Genomic DNA, 23,319 nt, shown 5'->3' with positions numbered 1-23,319 from the left:
CTGGAGGAGAGGTGGGCGGGGTGCACCGAGGCCCAAACCTGCAGAAGTGCCTCCTACGTTCGTGCAGCGGACGTGAAAATGTGCGTTCAGGGGGCAAATGGACTGAGGGGCCCCAGCACGTCCACACCAGGGCCAGGCTGCCCACAGGGGCTCCCAGCCAATGACCTTGCTTGGTGGGGTTCCGAACCATTCTCACAAGACACAGGCTCAAGGACACCCGGGCAGCCTGGCCAAAACGTTCTTGGAAATGCTCCGCCATCTGAGACTCCCTGCCCACCGCCTCCCCAGAGGTCAGCCCCGCACCGTGGTCCGAGAGCCCTCACCCTGTTCTCCAGCCTCCACCCATCATCCTTCACAGGTGTCTCCACCAGCAATCCCCTTGCCCACCTCATCCCATCTTGGCCTCTGCTTCTGGGCGGATCGGAGCACACCTGGCATTCTAGAAGGATGCCTTTCCCCAGCCCCCTCTTCCTGTGTGATGCCACAGCCTGGGGCTTTCTCCTGGGGGGCTCCGTTGATGAGAGCATCACATAAAAACCAGTTTAGACAGGGAGGGAGTTCTTGGAAGTGATTCAGTTCCCTTGGTCCAGAAAACCAAAGAAGACTTGAGATTATCTCATAAATACCTAATAAAACCAGACACACACTAACATTCCAATCCAAAAACACTTTGACAAGGTAACCTTTTATCGGTTTTAAGGCAGCAAGTCAAGTCCTCTGGTCCACATGCCTTTCTTCTGACCGAGGGTCAGGGTCGAGGGAAGGGGCTGGCCAGGGGGAGCCCAGCCACAGCACTCTTCTCCATCATCCATCCATCTTGTCTCTCCAATCCCCAAGTATGATCTTAATGCGCTTTGGTTTAGAGCAAGCATGTCCCGCGGCCCCATCCAGCCGAGTGTGCGGGAGCGACTGCCTAGTCCGAGGCCCCGGGCTCAGCTAGCTTTGCCCTCGGCCAGGCTCTCCCAGGGGCAGACGACCTCCTTTTCTATGGCCTGGTCACTCCGTTCTCCTGTCTCCGTGTCCTCCAAGTCCATGAGGCAGGTCCCGCTCCCCATAGGCACATCCATTTTGATCTGGAAGAAGCTTCAGGCACAAGAGGAAAGCAGGTGTGTGGGGATAGGAGGTCACCAAATCCCCAACTCACCCTGACATCCCTGAAGAAGCATGGACACAGGTGCATTTGCCAAAAGCTGTGTGTGCAGGGATTGGCTCGGCGGATCCCTTTCATTGGGGAAGGAGGGAGGCTCCTATTTTCCTGCTGAATGAAGGATAACTCAGAAAATGCTTTACTTTCATTTTCAAGGGGCTTGAGTTTTTATGGTTTTGATGAATTCAGGATGTTCCTCTAGAACATGCCAGGACTTAATCCTCAGCCCCTTTCAACTGCCTTCTGATGAAGTGGTGGCCACTGAGAACAGTTTTAAAAGCCCCAAGCCTGTACGTGTGGCCTGGCTGTGGCCACAAAGCTAGAACATTCCCTCAGCAGAGCCAGTTGGGAGGAATCAACAGATATGTTCACCCTGGATCTTGACCCCTCCCCTCCCCCATGCCCGGATGCACAGCGCACAGCAGAGGCCAGATACGTGGGTCTCCATGGCAACCTGAGACCTCAGCAGGCGCCTTCTTTCTCCATAGACCTGGCAGGGCCAAACGCAGGAGCCTGTCGGTTGGCGCAAGGTTGCCCCCCCGCCTGCTGTCTCCCCCCCAAACCAAATAAAGATGGGGGCTGATTCTTTGTTTTGCATTGTCTGTAACTTTTCTTTCTGCCCCTGGTCCGGGAGTGAGCAAGCGCCCCTCAGAGCCTCTGTTCTGCACCCAGAGAGCTGCTTCGGGGCAGGGGGTCCTCAGAGGTGGGAGCAGCACCACCCACAGTGCGGTTTAGAGGGGCCGCCCCTGCGCAGAGACTGGACGCCATCAGCACCCCTGCAGCCCCTCTGAGCCACCGGGCGGGTGTGTGCAGGAGGGGGTGGGGGAGGGGGTGCCGGGGCCCCAGCACCGCCTGTGGGTCCCACTGCTGCCACTGACCTTTTCGGCCCTTTTAAAAATGCGACGGATTCATTAGATTAACGTTTTGCGGGTGGAGCAGGGTGGGTGGAAGAGTATAAAAAGGGGAAAAGAAGATGGAAAAGAAAGGCACTCTTCTCCTTTTCCTCAGAAAGACAGGAGAGGGCAGCACTGAGTGTCTGGAAACTACTCAGAGGCCGAGGAGTTTAATGGGCCTGTGGGTGGTGTCTGTTCTCCCAGAATCCTCCTTACCCAGCCCCCAGCCCCCTACTGCCCCCCTAGCCCAGCCCCCAGCCCCCATACTGCCCCCCTACTGCCCCTTAGCCCAGCCCCCAGCCCCCTACTGCCCCCCAGCCCAGCCCCCAGAGCCTCGGTCCTCACCATCCACGTGCCCGCGCGTGCGCACACAGACACGCACACCCCTCCATCACACACACTCACACACACACACACACACCCCCCCCTCCATCCTTACTTGGCTGCTCTCCGGGACCTCGGTCGTGGCAGCTGCCGGCCCGTGTCCCCCAGCGGCTGCACCTTCCCGTGGGGCACAGGGGGGCACCTGGGGGAGAGCCTGGCAAAGGCCGGGGAGGCCAAGCAGCCTCGTCTCAGGAACCGGCCGAGGGACAGGGCCACGCGGGCCTTGGGAGGGGCCCGGGGCCGGGGCTGGTCCGCGGAGGCCCCGCCGGTCCCAGCATCCGAGCGCCCGCGGGCGGCCTCCCGCGTCTGCCCCTCGCCCGGGGAGCCCTCCAAGGCCACCGTGATGGGCGAGGGGCACACGGTGCTGCTGGGCCGCCGGATGAAGCGGCCGGGCGAGGGGAAGGGCCTCCGCGGCGAGCGGGGGCTGGAGGGACAGGGCGGCAGGCGGGTCCCGGTGTACACGGCCAGGTGAGGGCTGGGGGCCACGCGGTCGCCCGGCTGCAGAGAAGGAGGGGGAGAGCGCCGAGTGAGCCGTGTGGCTGGTCCACGGCCCGCGGGCCGCGCTCGGCTGACCCAGCCACCTGGGCCGAGGGCACGCCGCACACAGACCTCCCACCAAGGGGCCTGCCCGTCCCCAAGCCCTGGCCACGTCCCCAGAGCTGGGGGGTTGCATCCCAGGGCACAGACGGACGTTCTTCCAGGCCTGGGACACGGGGTGCGGCCAGGCTGGACTTCCAATCGGCCTTGGACTCCGCCCGCAACGAGCACCGCCTGCACGCACGGTCCATCATCCCCTCCCTTCTCCGTCCTCGGTTCCGCCTCGAGTCTGGAGGCATCTAACACCCTTTCCACAGAGCAGCGGAGGCGGCACGAGGCGCTCGTGCTGACCCCCCCAGGCCTAAGACCACCCGTCTGGTCCCGAGCCCCAGCCCATGTCCACGGGTCACCCCTGGGGATGACCGGGCCCACCCTTTCCCGTGCCCTTCCCCGCAGGCAGCGCAGCAGGACCTGGACCTTCCGCGGAGAAGGAGCCTGGAAACACAGACAAGGAGGTTATCGGTGGGGAAAGGGGAAGCAGGTCAGCAGATCAGCCTCCCTGGGCCACGGGGGCCGACCAGGGGGGCAGGAGCATGGGGTCAGGCACGCTGTCGGGAAGGAGCCCGAGAGAGCTTCATCTGCGCTAACGGCGGAAGCTAGAATCCGAATCCTCAGCAGGAAGGCTCTCTGCTCTCACCTCTCCTCGGCCTGCTTTGTGTCCCGCCCCCCCTACCCCGAAGGCCTGCCCTGGCCACGTGACACATCAGAGTCCAGTGTGGACGGAGCTGGGGGCTGTGCTGGTCCTGGCGGGGAGAGGGCTCCCGGGACAGCTGGACCAACACTGCCTCCAAGAGAGAAATGCCTTCAGGGAAGAAAAACCCTCTTTGAAACTGTCACAGCCACACAGACGTCCCGCTTAGAGGGAGCCACCTGTCCCCAGGGGCCTGGGCACTGCCCTGGGGCCGAAGGAGGGCAGCTCCGGGCGCTGAGCTGGAGTCTCCTGGCTTCTGAGGAGCGTGCTGGTCCCGACCTGAAGAGGGAAGGGCACATCCGAGAACAGCCCTGAGAGGAAAAGCAAGGCCAGGGGGCCACAGGGGGCTTTGCCGCCGGGGTGGGGGAGGGCCGTCTCCACTCTCTCCCACCAGCTCCCTGAAGCTCAAGCAACACTCGGTTCTGAAACAGCAGCTCGGAGCCACTGATGCTGTTCCACTGCTCAGACAGGCCGACAAACCAGAGCCGAGGCCCAGAGCTGAGGCCACTGGGTTATTATACTAATCATCATTGTGATTATTGTTAACATGCAGTGACAATTTAGCAAATGTGAGTTTCTGGGCTGAGCACTTTATGTGGACTATTGCATTTATCTCCCAGAGCCACTCGGTGAGGCAGTCAACTCTTATTATGCCCATTTTACAGATGAGAAAACTAAGGCTTCCAGAAGCCAAGCCCCAGGAACGCGGGGAACGGTGAGCAGATTTTGCAAAACCAGGCTCACTGGCTCCGTAGTTTGCGTGGGTGACGCCAGCCGGATGTCTCAGTGCAGGCTGCAGGTCAGAATCGCGCAGGGTGCCCGTTACAAATGCAGATCCCAGCCCCACCCCAGACCCACTGGAGGAGAACCTCACGGGGGGCACTCAGGGAAAGCAAAGTCTCACAAACTTTGCTTGTGAGAAGGAGATGCTTTGCAAGTAAGCAAGACCCAGTAAGTTCGGGGAGCTGTGCACTGCACTTCCGACACCTGTCTCCTACAGGGCACAGCCTGCAAAGGAGAATAACAAGAGGGACGGCTGGGCCCCGATGAAGGGTTTGGGCGATGACCGTCAGGTGTACGGGCCTGCAGTTTATGAAGCACTTATGATGTGCCAGGTGCTCAACGCATCTATAACCACCCCATTTTAGAGACCAGAATACTGAGGCCCAGAGGGGTTCAGTACCGTCCCCATGCTCCCATCACAAACCAGTGACTGTGGAACACAGAACTCTAAGGTGGCACCAAGATGCCTGCCCCTGCCCTTCAGGATGGGTGTGAGCTGTGGAAGTCACGGGGCAGTCATCCCCAAGGTCAGCCTATGGCATACGGCACAGGCGACTCCAAAAAGGGATTATCCCGGTGACCCTGATCCCATCACCTGATCCCTTCAAATCTGAGTCTAGAAGCCAGAGAGACAGAAGTCAGAGAGGTTCGGAGCACGATTAGGAATTCAACGAGGGAGGAGTTCTCCACGGTTGGCTTTGAAGATGGAGGGTGGGGAGCGTGCAGCAAGGAGTTCGGGCGGCTTCTGGAAGCTGAGAGCAGCCCTCAGCCGACAGCTGGCAAAAAAAATGGGGCCCTCAGTCCCACAACAAGAGACAGAATCCTTCCAACAGCGTGGAAGAGGCTCCAGATGAGAGCACGCACAGCCTCGCGACACCTCGACCGCGTGCCCTGAACAGAGGGTCCTGCCCAGTCTCACCTGGCCAACTACGAGCTGATAAATGGTGCTTGTCGGTGCTAATCTGTCCCTCAGTGATCGCTCACTAATACAGTGACCAAATGAGACTCTGACCCAGGTCCGTGTAACCCCAAAGCCTTTGCTTTTCCTACTGGTCCACGCTGCCAGCCCATTGCCTGGGGGGTTTGGATGGGACTTGGGGTCCTGGGCCAAAACGCCAAACTAGGAACCAGGCTTTGTTCAGAGAGTTGGAGAGCCATCGAGTTAAGCGAGGACACACCCACCCCCAGTTCATTACCTTAAATCTCACTCACTCAGAATTTGCGGTCAACTCCTGCTATAATCCTCACTTTACAGATTAAAAAACAGAGGCTCATGGAGATGATGCAGCTTGACCAAGACGATACAGCTTAGGACAGCCAAGCCCCGCCACATCCCCCCGCCCAATTCTGGCCCTTCCTCTCCACCCCACTCCTCCCCCCAGCGCCTGCTTTTTTCCAGGATGAATGACAGGACACGTTAGGAAGGTGGCTACTGTCCTGCTTCACTTACCTGGCCTGAGAAGGTCCCTTCTTCTGGGCAAACAGGCATCAGCCCACGTGGCCCTGGACACTCTGAGCAAGATGCCTTTTTCTACCCACTCCCACCACGACCCTGGCCCCTCCTATACCCACCACGGGTGTGAAGCAGCAAAGCAGCGGCGTGCGAGGCACGTGGCAAAGAAATGACACAACAGAGACACAGTGAAGGAGAGCTTGGCTTTGTTTTGTGCTGCTGTTTTATTCTGCCGCGGAAGGAGCATGACACGGAGTGGGCTGAGTGGCACGAGAACACGAGCACAGGCTTTTCATGAAAGGCAAAGCAGATGATGCAGAGACGCAACTCACTTTCCGTACAGAAACTGGCTGAGAATTTGCAGGAGACCCTGTGGCCACTTCCTGGGAGCAGGCAGGCGGAGAGGGCCGCCTTCCGGGGGCCGCATGCCATGCACCGGTCCCCCCTTCCCAGCCCCTCTCACTCGCCCTTTCCCTGCTGACCCCAAAAGCAAATGAGCACAGTTGGCCCCGTGGAGAAAAATCCACGTGGGCAAACACCCCATTTCTCCTACCAGTCAGCTCCTCTGCCACCGCCCAGCGCAAGACCCTCCCATCTTGAACAGACGAAACTGGGGACCCATGGACTGACCAGTCACCACACTGCTGCTGGTCAGCCCTCTCCTAGGAACTGCGGACATGCGACATGACATCAATTCCCCACTCTCTTCCCCTCAAATATATCCTAATGGTCCCTGGAGAGCTAGACTCTGAGAGAGAAGAGAAGTAAGATGGTTTGGGTCAACAAGGCTTTAAATACACCTCAGGAAATGCCCTAAATAATAAAGAATAATGAACCACTGTATTGTGCAACACTGACAAATGCAAGGAAGAACAAGCTTACTTTAAGACCATGAAGCTACTAGGGTTGGTGATGATGATACTGATGACAACAATGACGATAGTGATGGTGATGATGGTGAGGATGATGGTGATGACAATGATGGTGATATTGATGATGATGATGGTGGTGATGGTGATGGTGAGGATGGTGAGGATGATGGTGATGATGATGGTGATATTGATGATGATGATGGTGGTGACGATGGTGATGATGGTGGTGATGGTGATGATGGTGGTGATGGTGATGACGATGGTGAGGATGATGGTGATGACAGTGATATTGATGATGATGATGGTGCTGATGATGGTGATGTTGATGATGGTGATGGTAAGGATGATGGGGATGATGGTGGTGATGGTAATAATAATGATGGTTGTGACGATGATCACGGCAGCTAGCATTTACTGAGCACTTATATGCCAGGCATTTTCCTAAGCACTCTACTCTACTCCCCAGCCCTTGTATTTCCACTCAGCCCTCACAACAAAAGCAGTCTTTTCTCTAAAAGCCAAGCCTGGAAATGAATCCTGGTATACCTTATGGCATAACTTATATTCTAGCATCAGATATACACCACATGGGTAGAGAAACTCAAGCTGTTTACAATATGGCATTAATGGAATTAAGACGGTGCCTAAGTACGTAGCAGAATAGAGAATATCATAGTAATTTAAATGTATCAATACTATTGTCCAAATAAATACTATTTTTACACCATTTGAGATTCAAATGGACCCTGTGGGGCTACTGTTAGTGCATCAAAGCTGGCAGGAGCAGATACCAGTGGCTGGAGTCTAGAAGCAGACACACTTCCAAAACCTCAAAACTGGGTAGGGCTCCTTTCTACCAAACATGAGAATTTCCTGGTGGATCCCCCTCGACCCCCCAGGCCAGACAATTCTCCCCCATCTCTGTGCTCCACGGGTGTGCTGTACACCACCCAGCCTAGATCGCCTCCATGCACCCTTGTCAGCCCCTTGAGGGCAGAGAACACCTCGGCCATTTTTGCATCTGTGCCATAGCACCCACCATGGGCTCTCACACAAAACAGGTGTTTAAAATACATTTGTGGATGGAGATTAAGAGGTACAAACTACTAGGTATAAAATAAATGATACCAGGACGTAATGTACAGCACAGGGAATATAGCCAATGTTTTATAATAAGTTTAAACGGAGTATAATCTATAAAAATACTGAATCACTATGTTGTACACCTGAAACTAATATAATATTGTAAACCAACTATACTTTAATAATAAAAAATATATAGAATACACTTGTGGAACGCATCCAGAAGTGAAGCCATGTGTCATCTCCCTTCCTTCAGAAGGGTAATGTGGAAGCACTCATCCGTCCAATAAGGAACGATAACCTACTCTGTTGACATGTCTGTGCCTCTCCTTTGACTGGGGATCCTTGTGTGTCTGACACTGAGAAGGTTTCCATCAATGCGTGCGCCACACATACTATGCGTCTGACACAGAACACTGGGTACTCTGCAGGAGGTTGACAGGCACATGAGGCAGACATGTCTCATGAGTGAGGAGTGGGCTGGCGAATCGTTGAGCCAAAGATGAACAAGACATGCTCTGTGTCCTGAGGAATTCAAGGTGCATTTCAACTCTCCCACCACCCCACCACCATTTTGCTAGGTGTGTAACCTCAGCTCATACAGGGGTAACTAGGATGGATGGCAAATACCTCCAGTTCCATGCTTCTCAAACTTCCCCACAGAAGTAGGCCAAACAGCAGGCGAACTGGGCAACCATGCTCTCCCAGGAGTCTGAGGGCAAAAGCCTGAACCTGCCACAGCCAGGCATGAGATATCTTTGATGTCTCAGCTTTTATCTTAAAAAATTCATGTACATCTTGCAGTCTAATTCGTAATATATTCATGATTATTTTAATGTGAAATTTTAAAAATTATCTAACTTTCCTTCCATTGCAAATCTTCAAGTAAAACTGATGCCCCAGGCTGGGTATGCTCCTGGAATTCACTGAGTCTGGTTTGAGAAACATGGATCTGGTCCCAACCCCTCATTTCAAAAATTATGAAGCAGGGAGGTGAAGTGACTTGCTCAAGACCACATGGCTAGCGACAGAATGAGGACAAGAGCCTAAGAGGCCTTCTCCAAACCCAGGGCTCTTTCCACCCATCCATCCGTCCGTCCGTCCATCCATCCATCCATCCATCCATCCATCCATCCATCCATCCATGTAATGTGTTTATGCAGAACTCACTAGATCTAAAGCATCAGATTCCAAATAGTGAGTGAGATACGGTCCCTTCCCTCATGTCACTCAGTTTACAATGGTTCATCACCTGAAATTTCTGCTTGAGGCACTCCCCCTGAGTTGGAGGACTCCAACATTCTTCAAAAGAGAGATGAACAAAGCATCTCTCTAGTTGCTCTTCCAGAGTGTAAACCAGTCTATGACTGGGGAAGACGGGGAGAGTAATAGAATCCCTTTGCTAACATGAAACCAAGAGCCTCAAACCTCTTACAATGGCCTGGAAAGCCCTCGATGGCCTGCCCTGCCCACCTCTTGAACCTCATCTTGTACCACTGCTCCTTTGTCTACCAGGCTCCTTTCACCTGGCCTTTCAGTCTGAGCCATTTCCCACCTCTGGGCCTTTGCTCATACAGCTCCCTCTGCCTGGAAAGTTCTTCCTGCCTCACCTGCACTCCTTCTATGGCCAAATCTTTTGCATCCTCTGCTTATCCGCCACCACCTCAGAGAGACCCCCTGAGTCCACACATGCCTCATCCTCCCTACTACAGCACCATATGCATTAAAGCACATTCTATGGGTTTTATCATATTTTTGTTTGAGTTGCCGATTGCAAGGATGGCCTCAGTTCTTCAGCCCTCCACATCTCCCTGTCTTTTGCCAGGAGACTTTGAAATTTCTCTCACTGAAGAGGTAGAATCGATTTCCCCAGCCCTTGATTCTAGGCTGGATTTGTGACTTGCTTTGGTTATTAAGATGAGGCACCAGTTCCAGGCCTTCATCTCAAGAATCTTACGTGCTTCTACCAACTCCCCTGCAATTTTGCCATCCTCATAGGGTCATGCCCAGGCCAGGCTGTTGAAGGATAAGAAACATGTGAGCAGAATCCTTCAACTCATCTCGGCCTAGGCTGCCACAGATCAACCCTCACCAGGTGTGGGAATGAGCCCCACCAAGATCAACAGAGCCACAGAGATGACCCTATATGCATAAGCCATGAACACTTATTCTTCTATACCACTCTAGTTGTGTGCTTGTTTGTTACACAGCAGCAGCTACCTGATACACTACCTGATACACCTTATTTTTTTGTCAGTCCTGGACTATAAGCTCCATGAGGCAGGGACCATGTCTATGTTATTCACCAATGCCTGGCACATAATAGGTGCTCAGTTAATTTGCTGAGTGAGTCTTCTTGATGTAGAAGGTCGGTACCTTGCTCATCCACTTGTTTTATCTCTTTTGCATTCTTACACAGGTGTACAGGAGCAAACCCAACTTCAAGAATTACCTTTAGGCCTCCAAGGTCAGAGATGGAACTGTCCTGACCACCACCCACCCCCCCGCCACCCCTGACCACAGGCTAGCCTAATCTAAAGCTACGGAGGAGGGAAGCACCAACATCTAGATATCCCAAAGAGTACTATCTTTGACCCTGACTCATTTTGAAAATGTCACAGACCTCTAACCATCCCTCCTCCCATGAATGAAGACATCAGCACCTTTGTCCTTTAACCAAAAAGATGCTCCATTTTACCTGGACTTCTCTGGAAGCCTCTGGCCTAAGTCCTTCATTCCTACAAGCTACTAATTCCCCTGGCATCATGTAAAAGGGGGATGGGGAGGCAAAAGCGAAGGAGAGAGCCCACCAACCCTCAAAACTTAGGACTAAGAACAAGCTCAATAGAAATGTCTCAGCAGAGCTTCTCCAGGCAGGTGTGACAGAGGGGCCCCAGGAAAGGGCATCTACTGGGGAGCCCTGCAGCCAGCCCCTGGTTGGGGGGCCCGTCCCTGGCTGCTTTAGCGGCAGAGTCTAAATTGGAGAGATGGGAGGAGGAGCTTCATGAAGCTACTGGAAACAAACGTGCGGAACGATGCCCTGGGGGTAGTTAACTACGCCCTTCTCGCCAATGGCGGTTCACGAAGCAGCTTTTCTCTCTGGCTCTCACCCCCAAGGACTCCGGAGGGTAAGACAGGCGATGTCGCAGCAACGGAGTCAGGTGCAGCCCCCCTCTCCCCCCCTCCCCCGTGCCCGCCCGGCCCCTTGGCGATCTGGAGGGGTAGGAGGAAGCCCAAGACAGGGGTCCGAGGAATCGGGGGTGAACCCGACTGGCCCACCGCCCCATGAATGGGGAGCAGAACCCTCTAGACTCTCCCCCTACCCCCTCTGCCGCCCTCGCCCGCGTGCCTCCGCCACCCCCAGGAATAAATAAGTAACTGTGGATTTATTTGGGAGGCAGCTCTTTTCTGAGTTGGCTCCTGCGGTCCAGCTTGCTCATGACCTGGGTGATGTCCACCGTGTTGGCCGCTTCCCGAGCCTTGGCTTCTTCTTCCAGCTGCCTTAGGATGACGGGGCTTGGGCTGGAGCGCAGGGGACGCCGCATGAACGGGAGGCTCGATCTGAACGGGAGGAGAGAACGGTGGTCGGTGGAGGGCCACGCGCTCCCCGAAGCGACACTGGCACACCTGGCGGGAGGTGAGGCCGGACTCCGGATCGGCCCCTTATCCCCGCGGGGAACCTCAAGGGGGGCCCTCAGAGGCACATCCAGCCGTGGCTCTTTTCTCCCCGCTGGGAGGATGGGACCAGACTGAGGACCAGCTGCCATCAGATCTTAGGCTTAGACGCGGCCAGAAAGGCTCAGATGGTGCCAAGTAAGACCACCTTTCATGAGGTTTAGAAATCAACGAGGCATCTTATCTTCCTGGAGGCCCTTCCAGAAAGAAGCGGACAAGGAGGGTCTGGATACTGGAAACCCAGGGGTTCTTGCCTCCAGGGAGAATTGGAACGCTTGTTTTCAGAAGCCAAGGTTCTGGAAAGGAAGGAAAGAGCGAGGCCATCGAAGAGCGAGGCTGCACGGGCAGAGCAAGGGGAAGGGTCCGGAAGAGGGTTGATGAGGAGCCGTGCGCTGTGCGCATGCACCAGACCCGGCGGACCCTTCCTCCAAAGCGCCGTGCGCATGCGCGAGCCGTCAGCCCTTTCCCCGAAAGCCAAGCGTGGATCCGCGACCCCAAACTCTCCACCACGACCTCGGGAGCCACGACAAAGCTCCAGGTATCTAAGTGAGGCAGGCGATGGAGAGCAGGCTTGGAAAATAAGCGTTTCAGCAGCAAGGGAAGACTTAAAACCTAGGACCTCCCCAAATTTCAGGACCACGTAAGCCCCTGGAACTCTAGCATCCACCCTAGGGAGGAAGAGGGCTCCGCTACCCGTAAGTCAGGGCTCCCAGGAGCCCTGACTTCCTGGAGCTCCATTTAACTTGTCCTGGAAAAATTAAGTTTTGTGCGCTGTCTCACGCCTGAGAGTCACGGGACAAACTCATACCCGCCCTGTCAGCCCCACATAGTTCCGAGCCGGGCTTCCCACGCCCCACGGGGGTGTTCTCACTCCCGGTAGCGGTGACAGCATCACCGGACCGCGGTACCCGACCTCACAGCCGAGCACTGCACCTGTGGTCTAGTGCCACCCCAGCCAAGCACCCGGATGCCCCACAAAAGATCTCAGCTGATTTCTCAGGTCTGTGCCAACTTAAAAAACATCTGGAGAGAGACATACGAGGCTCTCCTCCCTTCCCCACTACTTTCTGGCAGAACTTCTGGAGCTATTATGGCCCTTTCTTGTGGCTTAAAGAAAAGCTTTCAAGTCCCCAGGGACACTGAACTCCCTTCCTTACCCCGTGAACCTAGAAGAATAGCACCACAAAGACCTCCTTTCTCTCCTTTTCATAACAGGGCCATTATCCTCAAGAATGAAACCAAGTTGGGGTTTTTTTTAAGCTCCTTTGACAAAGGCTCTGGTCCAACCACCCGTCTTTTGAATTGACTGGAGACTCTGGAAAAAGAGCCCAGCGTGGGCTGAGCTGGCAAACGGGGGGGGGGGGGACATCTACTAAGGGGGGGCCTGGGGAGGGGAGGACAGGACATGCGCTGGCGCTGGGAAAACCTCCGCCAAAGTCCTGCGTCTTTGTTCAAGCTGCCGTTTGGCTACTCTTTTGAATCTTCAGTCCCTGTAGAGTTTTCTTTTTCCCCCAAAAAAGGAGTTCAAACTGCCCCTCAGAACATTTCATCCTTTGCCCAAGGGCTCTGCCAGATGGGATGCTCCATATCTCCAATGAGGAAGGTGAGAATGAATAAAGAAGGCAGTCCCCCGGGGTCAGCAAGAATACTTAGAGTTTTCCTGTACATTTTCCCTAAGAGTCTATATTTTTCTTGGGGTGCAATCTGCTCTTCTCTCCACAGTCTTAGGCCGTTACAGAGGACATTACCAGGATGTAGCTAAATTAATTCCTACACATCAGTTTGGAGGTGGAGAAGTGTAGCAATTAAAAAGCCAATGAGATGCTTCCATTTGTAATAAAGGTCATTATCCCAGCTCATAATCAAAACTCTTTGAAGCCAGTGTCAGGGAAACAGAACTTACTGGCGGTAATTACTATGTACATCTTGCCAGCATGATTTCAGAGGATGGTGAAGACAATAAGGCAGTCAGACCCTAAGAAATACTTCCCAGTCCCCAATATTTTCATCCAGCAAATATCTTGATAATAGCCATTTGGCTGAAAGAGACCCTCCTTTCCCTGTAAACAAAGCAGCAGGCAATGAGTGATTGCAACCCATTCCACTTGCCTTCTCTTGGTGGTTTCCTGAGGTTCAACTGATCTGGCCAGCATTTCCTTATAGATTGGGGATTTTAAGTAGCGGGCATAAGAGTCCTAGCGGGAACAAGAGAAAAGCAGTTACTATGAGAGGGAAAGTGTCACATCAAACGAATACACTTGCCGTTTCCCCAGCCTTCCCTCAGCAGTGAGATTGCAAAGTTAAGAGGATTTGTATCCTTGTGTGCAAGGCATTCAGATGTGTGTCTAAAGCCACGGTGCTCAAGTGTGGTCCCCATGCCGGCAGCATCCATTTCACCTGGCCACTTGCTAGAAATGCACATTCTCAGGCCCACGCCAGTCCTGCTGAATCAGAGACCCGGGGTGTGGGACACGCTGAGTCTTGGCCAGATGCTGCTGCCCTTCGCGCTAGAGAACCCTGGCCCATAGCCACCCCCAAAGAATCTCGAGGGCTCTTCAGCGAAGTACGCATGGAACAGCAGACCCTTGCTTCCAACCTTGCCCACCCAGTACCTCCACTTCAAAGCCCACTCACAACCCCTTCTCCCCTGAATTTCAGTAGAAAGGCAAAAGAATACCAAACCCAGCCCAACCAAACAAAGCCCCAGGCTCCGACTCCTCTCGTGTGGCTGTTTGCTGGGACCCTCGGCAGGTTCAGGGAAGTCGCTTCCTGAACGCTTGCTCCCCGCAAGCCGACTGCCAGCTCTAGTCGTGACATACATGGGACAAAGCCCACAGAAACATCTAGGAGAATTTCTCAACAACCAATTGAGAATTTTAAAAAATCTATTGAAACGGTACCATTCTAAAGACTAAGTAGTAGCAGTCAAAGTCATGAGAGCTATGGGCAGAAGACCTAAATAGACATTTCTCCAAAGAAGACATCCAGATGGCCAACAGGAACATGAAAAGCTGCTCCACGTCGCTCATCATTAGAGAATGCAAATCAGGACTACCGCGAGTTATCACCTCACACTGGTCAGAATGGCCATCATCAAAAAGTCTACAGATAACAAATGCTGGAGAGGGTGTGGAGAAAAGGGAACCCTCCTACACGGCGGGGGGAATGTAAATTGGTGCAGCCACTATGTCATGACGGTCTACACGACGACTGCAGAGTGAGGAGCCATAAGAAGGCACGCAGGGGCTTCCCTGGTGGCGCAGTGGTTAAGAATCCGCCTGCCAAGGCAGGGGACACGGGTTCGAGCCCTGGTCCGGGAAGATCCCACATGCCGCGGAGCAACTAAGCCCGTGCGCCACAACTACTGAGCCTGCGCTCTAGAGCCCGCGAGCTACAACTACTGAGCCCACCTGCCACAACTACTGAGCCCACGTGCCTAGAGCCCGTGCTCCGCAACGAGAAGCCACCGCAATGAGAAGCCGGCGCACCACAACGAAGAGTAGCCCCCGCTCGCCGCAACTAGAGAAAGCCCGTGCACAGCAACGAAGACCCAATGCAGCCAAAAATAAATAAATAAATAAATAGATTTTTAAAAAAAAGGGCACACAGCCTCTGCAGGCAGGCAGTCCTCCCTGGCCAGAGGGCTCAGGAGCACACGGAGGGGCCAGCCGGGCGGGCAGGAGGAAAAGAGAGCTGACAGCTCTGCATCTAACACCAGCAAAGCAGTAACCACACATTCTCTCCCTTTTCCCCACATCTAAAGAACCTTCCCGGTACCTGGGGAGGGAAGGGCTTCCGGGCCTCCGTGCACCCTCACCACGGCCGCGCCTACCTTCTTCATGAGCATGTAGATGTGGGTCTGCGCGGCGTCCAGCACGTAGCGGTGGGGATGCTTCAGCCCCCTGACCGTGATGTCCATGGTTTTGCCGTCTATGTTTATCCACCGCCTCGCCCCTGGGGCCAGGAACAGCCTGAGACGGGGAAGAAAATGTCAGCAAAAGTAGCCAGACCAAGTCAGTGGATGAAAAGTTAACAGCTGCTTGGGAGCGAGGGGTTGACAGACGTGGCTTGGGTCCCCCGGGGTGAAAGTGGTCCTTTTTTTAGGAGACACTAAAGCATTTGAACAGGGCGTCAAGCAACGTTTCCTAGAAGCAAGAAAACAGCCCTGCCAGCATCGGGAATGTGAACTTGTGTTTCACTTTGGAATTCCCAACCTCTGACAGAGAGAGAGCAAAAAGTGGGTGGGGTGACCCTCCCCCAGCTTTCTCCCAGGACCTCCAGCCTCCCGGAGCAGGGGTGAGGTGTCCACAGCGCGAGGTGCGGTGACCGATGGGGACGCGAGGCGTGGGGGGGCCTCCATCCAGTCTCCGACCTCAAGCGTAACCGGGGTTGGGGGGGCCGGCTGGGGTGCCGCGGGGAGGCCTCCCCACCAATCTGGCTCATCCTCACTTGTAAATCTCCTCCGCTTTCTCCTTGACCTTGGACTGATCTCCGTACTTCAGATCCTCACAGGCTTCCCAGAATCCCAGATTCTCCCCTGCGCGGGCCAGGAGGGGGGGTGCGGGGGGCGGGGGGAGGGTCCACGGCGACAGCCGGACAGGAGCCCAGATGGGAGGGGAAGGGAGGAAAGAAAAGAAACGGGTCAGCTGGGGTACATCCCATCCTGGAGCGGCGAGCATGTCGGGGGCGGGACCACACGCTCCTGGGGAGAAGGAGCCCGTCCTCCGTCCAGCGCCCCGGAGAGGCTTGTTACCCCAGTGAGCGCACCTACGTGCTCCGGCAGTGAACCAGGGGGGCACGTGCCCTGTGTGCAGCCCTACGTGTCTGCCGGGAACCTGCGCTTTCCCCCAGGGCACACAAGTCAGAGCTCAGATGAACCCCCAGAGGCGGTCTCGTTCCTCTTCATCCAGGATGTCGCACACCTTGCTTGGACAAGTGACATCTGATTAGGCTGGGACGCATGCGTCGCTGCTCTGTAGGTTTTCTCCGTGAAGGGTCCTGGTGACTTTGCTCCTGGTCAATGACGCACGTGACTCCCACCTCCTTTGTGCACAGAGAGCCCGTCTCTTAGGGCTCCTCGTGGGGCGTATTCCAGCCAAAGACCCTCACGGAGATGCTGCCGAAGCGGCGATGCTGACGGGCTGGCTCTCAGGAAGGCCTGGTCACCTGAGCCAGAGAGTCTGCGCCTCTGGGCCCAGGAGGAAAGCCAGCTGCCGCCCCGCCCCATTTCCTTCCAACTTCTCTAACGGGTTCTCCCAGCCCCCAGTAGTGCGAACACCTCGGTGCACCATCCCAGGTGGCCAGTGTTCGCCTGAGAAAATAAAGGGGGTCACTCCAGTGGGAGAGCAAGAGCTTACGTGTGCATGTGTATGTGTGTACATTGTGCGTGCGCGTGTCTGTGTATTCGCGTGTGCGCATGTGTGTGTGTGCCTGTGTGTGCATGTGGGGCGGGGGGGGAGGTGAATCACGGAATGCCATGGTGGGCGGAAATGGACCAGACCATCCCCTCCTCTCCATTCCCAGTATTCTCTAGAAGGCTCCCAGGCATTTTAGACTGGAAAAGTTTGCACGATCCTAAGCTAGTTGACCTCTGTCCCGTAACTCTATAGAGCTCCTTCGTCTTCAGCATAAAGTTCAGGGTGTTCTTGGCACCGAGGTCACAAGCATGAGTAAACAGGCCAGCAGTGCTCTTAAGTGACAGCCATTGGTGTGACAGCCGTTGGTGTGACAGCCATTGGTCTTACAGCAAGTGCCCCGTAGACCACCTTGCCCACGGCAAGACGGTTAATTGCTTAAAGGTAAAATTAAATGAGCAATTATTCACACTAGTCAAAAGGCGGAAACAACCCACACGTTCATCAGCCGATGAATGGATAAACAAAATGTGGTGCATACATACAATGAGTATTATTCAGCCTTAAAGAGGAAGGAAATTCTGACATAGCTACAATGTGGATGAACCTTGAAAACAGCATGCAAAGTGAAACAAGCCAGACACAGAAGGACAAATACAGTATGATTCCATTTATATGTGGTCCCTAGAGTCGTCAAGTTCATAGAGACAGAAAGTAGAATGGTTCCCAGGAGCTGGCGGAGAGTGGAGTGGGGAGTTCGTGTTTAATGGGGATAGAGTTTCGGTTTGGGAAGATAAAAAAGTTCCGGAGACGGATGGTGGTGACAGTTGCACAATGATGTTAATTTCACTGAACTCTACACTTAGAATGGTTAAAATGGTAAGTCTTACGTTATGAATATTTTACCAGGGTAAAAAAAAAATTAAATGAGCACAGAAAAATGTGTACGTGAATGTTCATAGCAGTACTACCCATAATAGCCAAAAAGTTGAAACAACCCAAATGTCCACCACCTGAGAAGTAGATAAACAAAATGTGGTATCTTCACAGAATGGAATATTATTTGGTCATAAAAAGGAATGAAGCACCATTACATGCTCCAACGTGGACAGACTTTGAAAATACTATGCTAAGTGAAAGAGGACAGAAAGCCACATATGGTATGATTCCATTTATAGGAAATGTCCAGAATAGGCAAATCCATGAGAATAGAAAGTAAATTAGTGGTTGCCTAGAGCTGGGGGGGTGGGCCGGGGAGTTGGGAGCAGAGGAAGACAGAGAAAAAGGGAGCGACTTCTGTGGGTCCGGGGTTTCTTTTTGAGGTGGTGAAAAGGTTCTAGAATTATACAGTGGTGATTGTTGTGCAACTCTGTGACTCTACTACACAGCACTGAACGGCACACTTTAAAAGGGCATGCGAATGACACGGTCTGTGAATTTATAGCATGTGAAGCATATCTCAATTTTTAAAATTTTAATTAAATGAACTGATTATTTACCTGTTCTGTTCGTACCGGAAGCCTCAGGAATCTCATCCCGAGATCACCAATAGTGCTCTTTTAATAACGCAGGGAAATCTTGGGGATGGATTCTTACCAACACTAAGTAACGCGTGGGTGGGATAAGCTCAGGGTGTAGTTTGTTAGCCGACCACTAGATGGCGCCGGATCCACTTATTCACCAGTTGCTTCCGGCCTAAAAGCAGCTCCCTTTCCCATCCAACTGTTCCGGGTTTTATTACCTCACGGCAATTAGGCTTAATCAGAAAAAAGCGATTTTCAAGAATCCATCTTAGCATGTAATGTGTGCATCCGGCAGTCAAACAGGCTCATGGCAAGTCCCGTGGGATGCTTTCAGGTGCAACCTCACAGGCCAGTGGGTCTTGGGGAGCCAGGCTGTGTCAAGGCTCAAGTGTGATGCTCCCCACGACTGGGGACTTGGAGAGAAATAAAGGAACCCCATAAAAGTAAATCTTTCAGGGAAGGTGGTGAAGCCCATGGAATGCTCCGCCTAGGGAAGTTGGTCCTGATCTGGCCTTTGCTTTTCCCAGGTGTCTCCCACTGCAGTGTATTTACGAGGCTGCAGGGGCCTCCCACAATGAGCCGCCCAGAGCTGGGGTATAAAATGTGGCCCCATCCATTCCATTCAAATCCTCCAAGGAAGCAGCAGACCAGGAGCTGAGACAGTGGCTCTCGATCATGGCCACATGTCAGTATCACGTGGGGGGTTTTCAAGACTTCAGAGATTCCGCCCCAAACCAACTAAAAAGGAACCTCTGGGGATGGGATCCAGGTGAACTGAACGGGCGGCCACGGCAGAGGAGCCCTGGGCTGAAGAAAACCAGGCCCATGGCGGCAGCACACCTGGGAGCTCGGGGGTGGGAGAGCCAGGGATCAGGGCGAGCCAGTGAGGGCAGCCAGAGGGGACGGAGCCTTGGAAACCTGAGTCATGTCCACGTGGATTCTGTGAGCAAAGCAATTCCCCCGACTGCGGGGCCCCCAGGAGCCAATGGAGAGGCCGGGTCCAGGATGAGAGTCGGCCCAAGCAGAGCTATGGAAACACCTTCCGAGCATCCTCGGAGCCCTAGGCTAGACGTTCAGGAATATTTCTAAAAGCAAATATTTTATTTAAAAAACTCAGAGACCCACCACTGAATTCTTTCTTGAGAAAGTACTGGAAGCTCTGTCGGCCCTTGGGGTCTCGGATCAGCTCGCTGAAGTTGAAGGCCCATCGTTCCACCCGCATCTTGGTTGGGATTTCCACCCTGCAAGGACCACGATTTGTTAAGTGCTCCAGACACTCAGGGCTGTGCCAGGGGGCAGCCTGCGTGGGGCGAGGGGGCTTCAGCCCCTGCTAACCTCCGCGAGTCCCCCGGCCCAGGGCACGACCCAACCCTCCCCTCCCCCATCCCCGCACAAACAAGCCGAGTAACCCCTTGCTTGGAAAATGCAGCCTCAGGCACGTCCCCTGGGCCTCGTCTCAGGATCTGGCCTCCCCAGCGGGGGGAAGGAGGCCCCCAGCAGAGAGCCTCACGCTAACCCTTCAGGGCAGAGGGCCATGCACGCCTCCTCCAAGGCCTGTGGAGACCAGGGGGCCAGGCTGCCACACCAGACCAGAGAGAACCCCAGAACGGCCCCAGTGATGGGTGCTGCGGCCACTGCCACCCCCTCGACGCCCCTTCCCCACAGGAACATCTGGTGACCCTTCCTGCCCTGTTCAGGCCCCGTGCCCCCAGGCAGACACCCCACAGGCCCTGCCAGCCGTGCACCCTCTCCCAGAGCCTCCCCTACGATGCCAGGCCCACTCCACCCCCCCCTTGTTCTGAACATGCTTCAATCTCAGGAAGGACACGCGAGCCCAGCTAGCATGGGATGGGTCTCACGGTCTAGAAAATCCGGAAAACTGTTGGCTTTTCTCCTATTCCTTATGGAATTCTCCGTAACCCAACACAGCCCCTTGGAAACAGAGGTTCCCAAGTCCCAGACACCACGTTGCCCACTGATGCAACAGCTGAAACCGTGACTGGGTACAAGTGATGTCTGTGGGATCTCAAGTCGGTCAGGCGAGCTTACACTTCCCTAACATCAGCGTGGAAACAGTAAGAATCCCCGAATAACAGCTACCACTTACGGAGTCACCATCTGTGACGCACTGTGCTTTACACACACACCCATCGCTGGGTCCCTAAGGGAACACGGCCAGCTGGATAGCATCGTCCCCACTGTATTTCCAAGACGACGGAGGCTCAGAGAGGGTAAACCCTTGCCCGGGCCCACACAGTAAGAAGCAGGGCCCGGTGTCAAACAGGTGTGCCAACTTCAGCGGACATCAGAATCCCCTGGGAGACTCATTAAAACACGGACTGCTGGGTGCCATCCCCCAACTTCTTGATTCAGTCTCGGGTGCGGCCCAAGAACTTGCATTTCCCACGAGTTCCTGGAGGATCCTGATGCGGCTGGTCCGTGGCCAACCCTGGGGGCGGACGCTCCGAGCCCGTCCTGTGAACCCTCACTGCTCACTGAGGTCAACGGGCTGATGGGGGTGAGGAGGTAAGCCAGGCCAGTTAACAAGAGGCTTTGGAGATAAGGGCTGGATATTGGGTTTTCGTCTGTTTTGTTTTGTTTGGCCGCACTGCGCGGCATGTGGGATCTTAGTTCCCAGACCAAGGTTTGAACCCGCGTCCCCAGCATTGGAAGCGCGGAGTCTTTACCACTGGACCACCAGGGAAGTCCCTGTTTTTGTACTTTTTTTAAGCTTCCCAGGTGATGTTAATACCGTTCTAAAATCTAAACCATTAAGAAGAAGGCCTCCCATTTTTGGGGGGGGGGTCATCTGGCATCCACTCAGTACCCTCTGATCAAGGGCTCCTACATAAGCATCACCTCTCTTCTTCACCAGCAAATCTCTACCTCAAGCTTCCATACTCTACTCTCCATTTCACGTAGCATCCGGCAGCATCCACGCCTCCTTCCCAAACCCTCTCAGGACAATGCCCGTCCTGACCAGGTGGCCCTGCCTTTCCCCCCCAAGAGCCGACCTCTGCATATCCTTGTGCACGGGGAGGTTCAGGCCGCCTCTCCCTTCTGATAACTGCGAGAGAGACACAAGCTCCAGAAAACTGTCCTAATAACTAGAGGCCCCGGAAGACTCCCCAGAAGATGGTTCTAGAGTCTTGGGCTCTGCGGTGGACCCCCGACTCCAGATGAGCGCCCCCCTTCACCTGTCCGCTGCCCATAGCAGGCTACGCGGAGGGGGTGAAAGGCTTCCGCAGCTACGCCTGCTCACCTGGCCGGATCTGTGCCTCCTGGGTGTTCCTCATGGCTTAGGTGGTGATGGCCTTGGCGTTGACCCAGCTGTGGCACGTACCTGACGCCCTCTGTCTTTCCAATCTCTCCCCACCCATCTCACACGCTCATCCCGGCCCCTTCTCCCCTCTCCTCCTCCTCCACCACCTTTCCCTCTGAGCTGCCCTTCTCTTCTTCCTCCCTATGTTAGCTTGGGCTTTTCCCTTCTGCATTTTGGCCTTTGCCCCCTCTTCCAGATGACAGATTTATGCAGGCACAGGTAGCAGCAACAACTGTTCAAATTTCACAAACAGCAAAGGAGTGAGGGGTGTAATTCCCCAAGGCAGGTTTAGGGCTCTGCCTTCCAGGAACTTATTTTTACTCTAATCAGAAGTCAAAAATGCAAAGCCATAAAGATGATTGTTTTCTTTTCGAAAACGATCTATGTATTGTTAAAGCAGAGTTACCACTTGACCCAGCAGTTCCATTCCTAGGTACATACTCCAGAGAAATGAAAAACATATGTCCACATAAAAACTAGCACACGAATGTTCATAGCAGCATTATTCACAATCGCTAAATGGCAGAGACAACCCAAATGTCCATCAACTGATGAATGGATAAACAAAATGTGGCATATGCATATAAATTAATATTTTTCAGCCATAAATCGGGATTGAGTATGAATACCTGCTTCAGCATGGATAAGCTTTGAAGGCATTATGCTAAGTGAAAAAAGCTAATCACAAAAGACCACACATTGTATGATTCCATTGATATGAATGTCCAGAATAGGCAAACCTCTGGAGACAGAAAGTTTAGTGGTTGCCGAGGGCTGGAGGGTTTTGGGGGGAGGGGGATTTGGAGGGTAATAGCCAAAGGGTAGGGGGTTTCTTATTTCGGTGATGAAAACATTTTAAAATTGTGGTGATGGCTGCACCATTCTATGACTATAGTAAAAAACCGTTGAATTGTACACTTTAAATGGGTGAATTATATGGTGTGTGAATTCTAACTCAAAAAGTTACTTTTAAAAGGACCCCGATATCTCGAATACATACAGTTTGGCATTTAAATCCCAGAACTGGGTGTCATCCGTTACCCAAGGATTGCTAGGAAGGCAGCCCGACATGATGGCGTCGTTGGACGAAAACAGCTCACTGTACTTGACGATCCTGAAAAGCAAATGGAAAGCGATTTCCTAGAAGTTCAACACCCCAGAGACCAAATCAACACTCAGGTTATCAACCTGACCAGGCTGTCCTCCTTCAACTTGATGGATTTAGTTACATACTTGTTCCTGTCTTCTTAGAATAACGCTCTAACAGCCCTCGGGATTGGCAGGTGTTAAACAAGATCTGTCCTATTCTAGTCGTGAAATGAAACGTCGTCTCCCAAACCAGTTCTTTGCAACTTCTCTGTACGTATTTCATTAAAATACAGCCTCTTTACATTTGATCACGAGTTTTCAAAATGCAAAGCTGACTCTGTTTGCACGTGTTCACACAGGTGTCTTGGCACCGTCTTGGAAGCACAAGGTCGCCACGGACTTGGTGAGATTCTGTTGCCACCCTGGGGTCCACCCTTGGTCAAATAATGCCTG

At 53.7% G+C, this 23,319-nt stretch overlaps 1 protein-coding gene across 1 annotated transcript in view; it reads right to left on the bottom strand.

Moving 5' to 3' along the window:
• Positions 1-372: 372 nt before the first annotated feature.
• The window catches only part of RGS9 (regulator of G protein signaling 9), a 65,022-nt gene continuing 42,075 nt past the window's right edge, over positions 373-23,319 (bottom strand). Inside the window, exons 12-19 of the mRNA XM_061174688.1 lie at positions 22,778-22,891; positions 19,581-19,696; positions 16,028-16,115; positions 15,411-15,549; positions 13,688-13,773; positions 11,347-11,464; positions 2,480-2,922; positions 373-1,083 (exon numbers count right to left, since the gene is read on the bottom strand). Of these exons, the coding sequence (XP_061030671.1) occupies positions 933-1,083; positions 2,480-2,922; positions 11,347-11,464; positions 13,688-13,773; positions 15,411-15,549; positions 16,028-16,115; positions 19,581-19,696; positions 22,778-22,891 (1,255 nt within the window). The 3' untranslated portion in view covers positions 373-932. The remainder of the gene's footprint in view (positions 1,084-2,479; positions 2,923-11,346; positions 11,465-13,687; positions 13,774-15,410; positions 15,550-16,027; positions 16,116-19,580; positions 19,697-22,777; positions 22,892-23,319) is intronic.

The sequence above is a fragment of the Eubalaena glacialis genome, chromosome 19, assembly GCF_028564815.1.
Source record: "Eubalaena glacialis isolate mEubGla1 chromosome 19, mEubGla1.1.hap2.+ XY, whole genome shotgun sequence".
NCBI lineage: Eukaryota > Metazoa > Chordata > Mammalia > Artiodactyla > Balaenidae > Eubalaena > Eubalaena glacialis.
The sequence above is the reverse complement of the archived record's forward strand: the minus strand, read 5'-3'. Positions and strand labels throughout refer to the sequence as shown.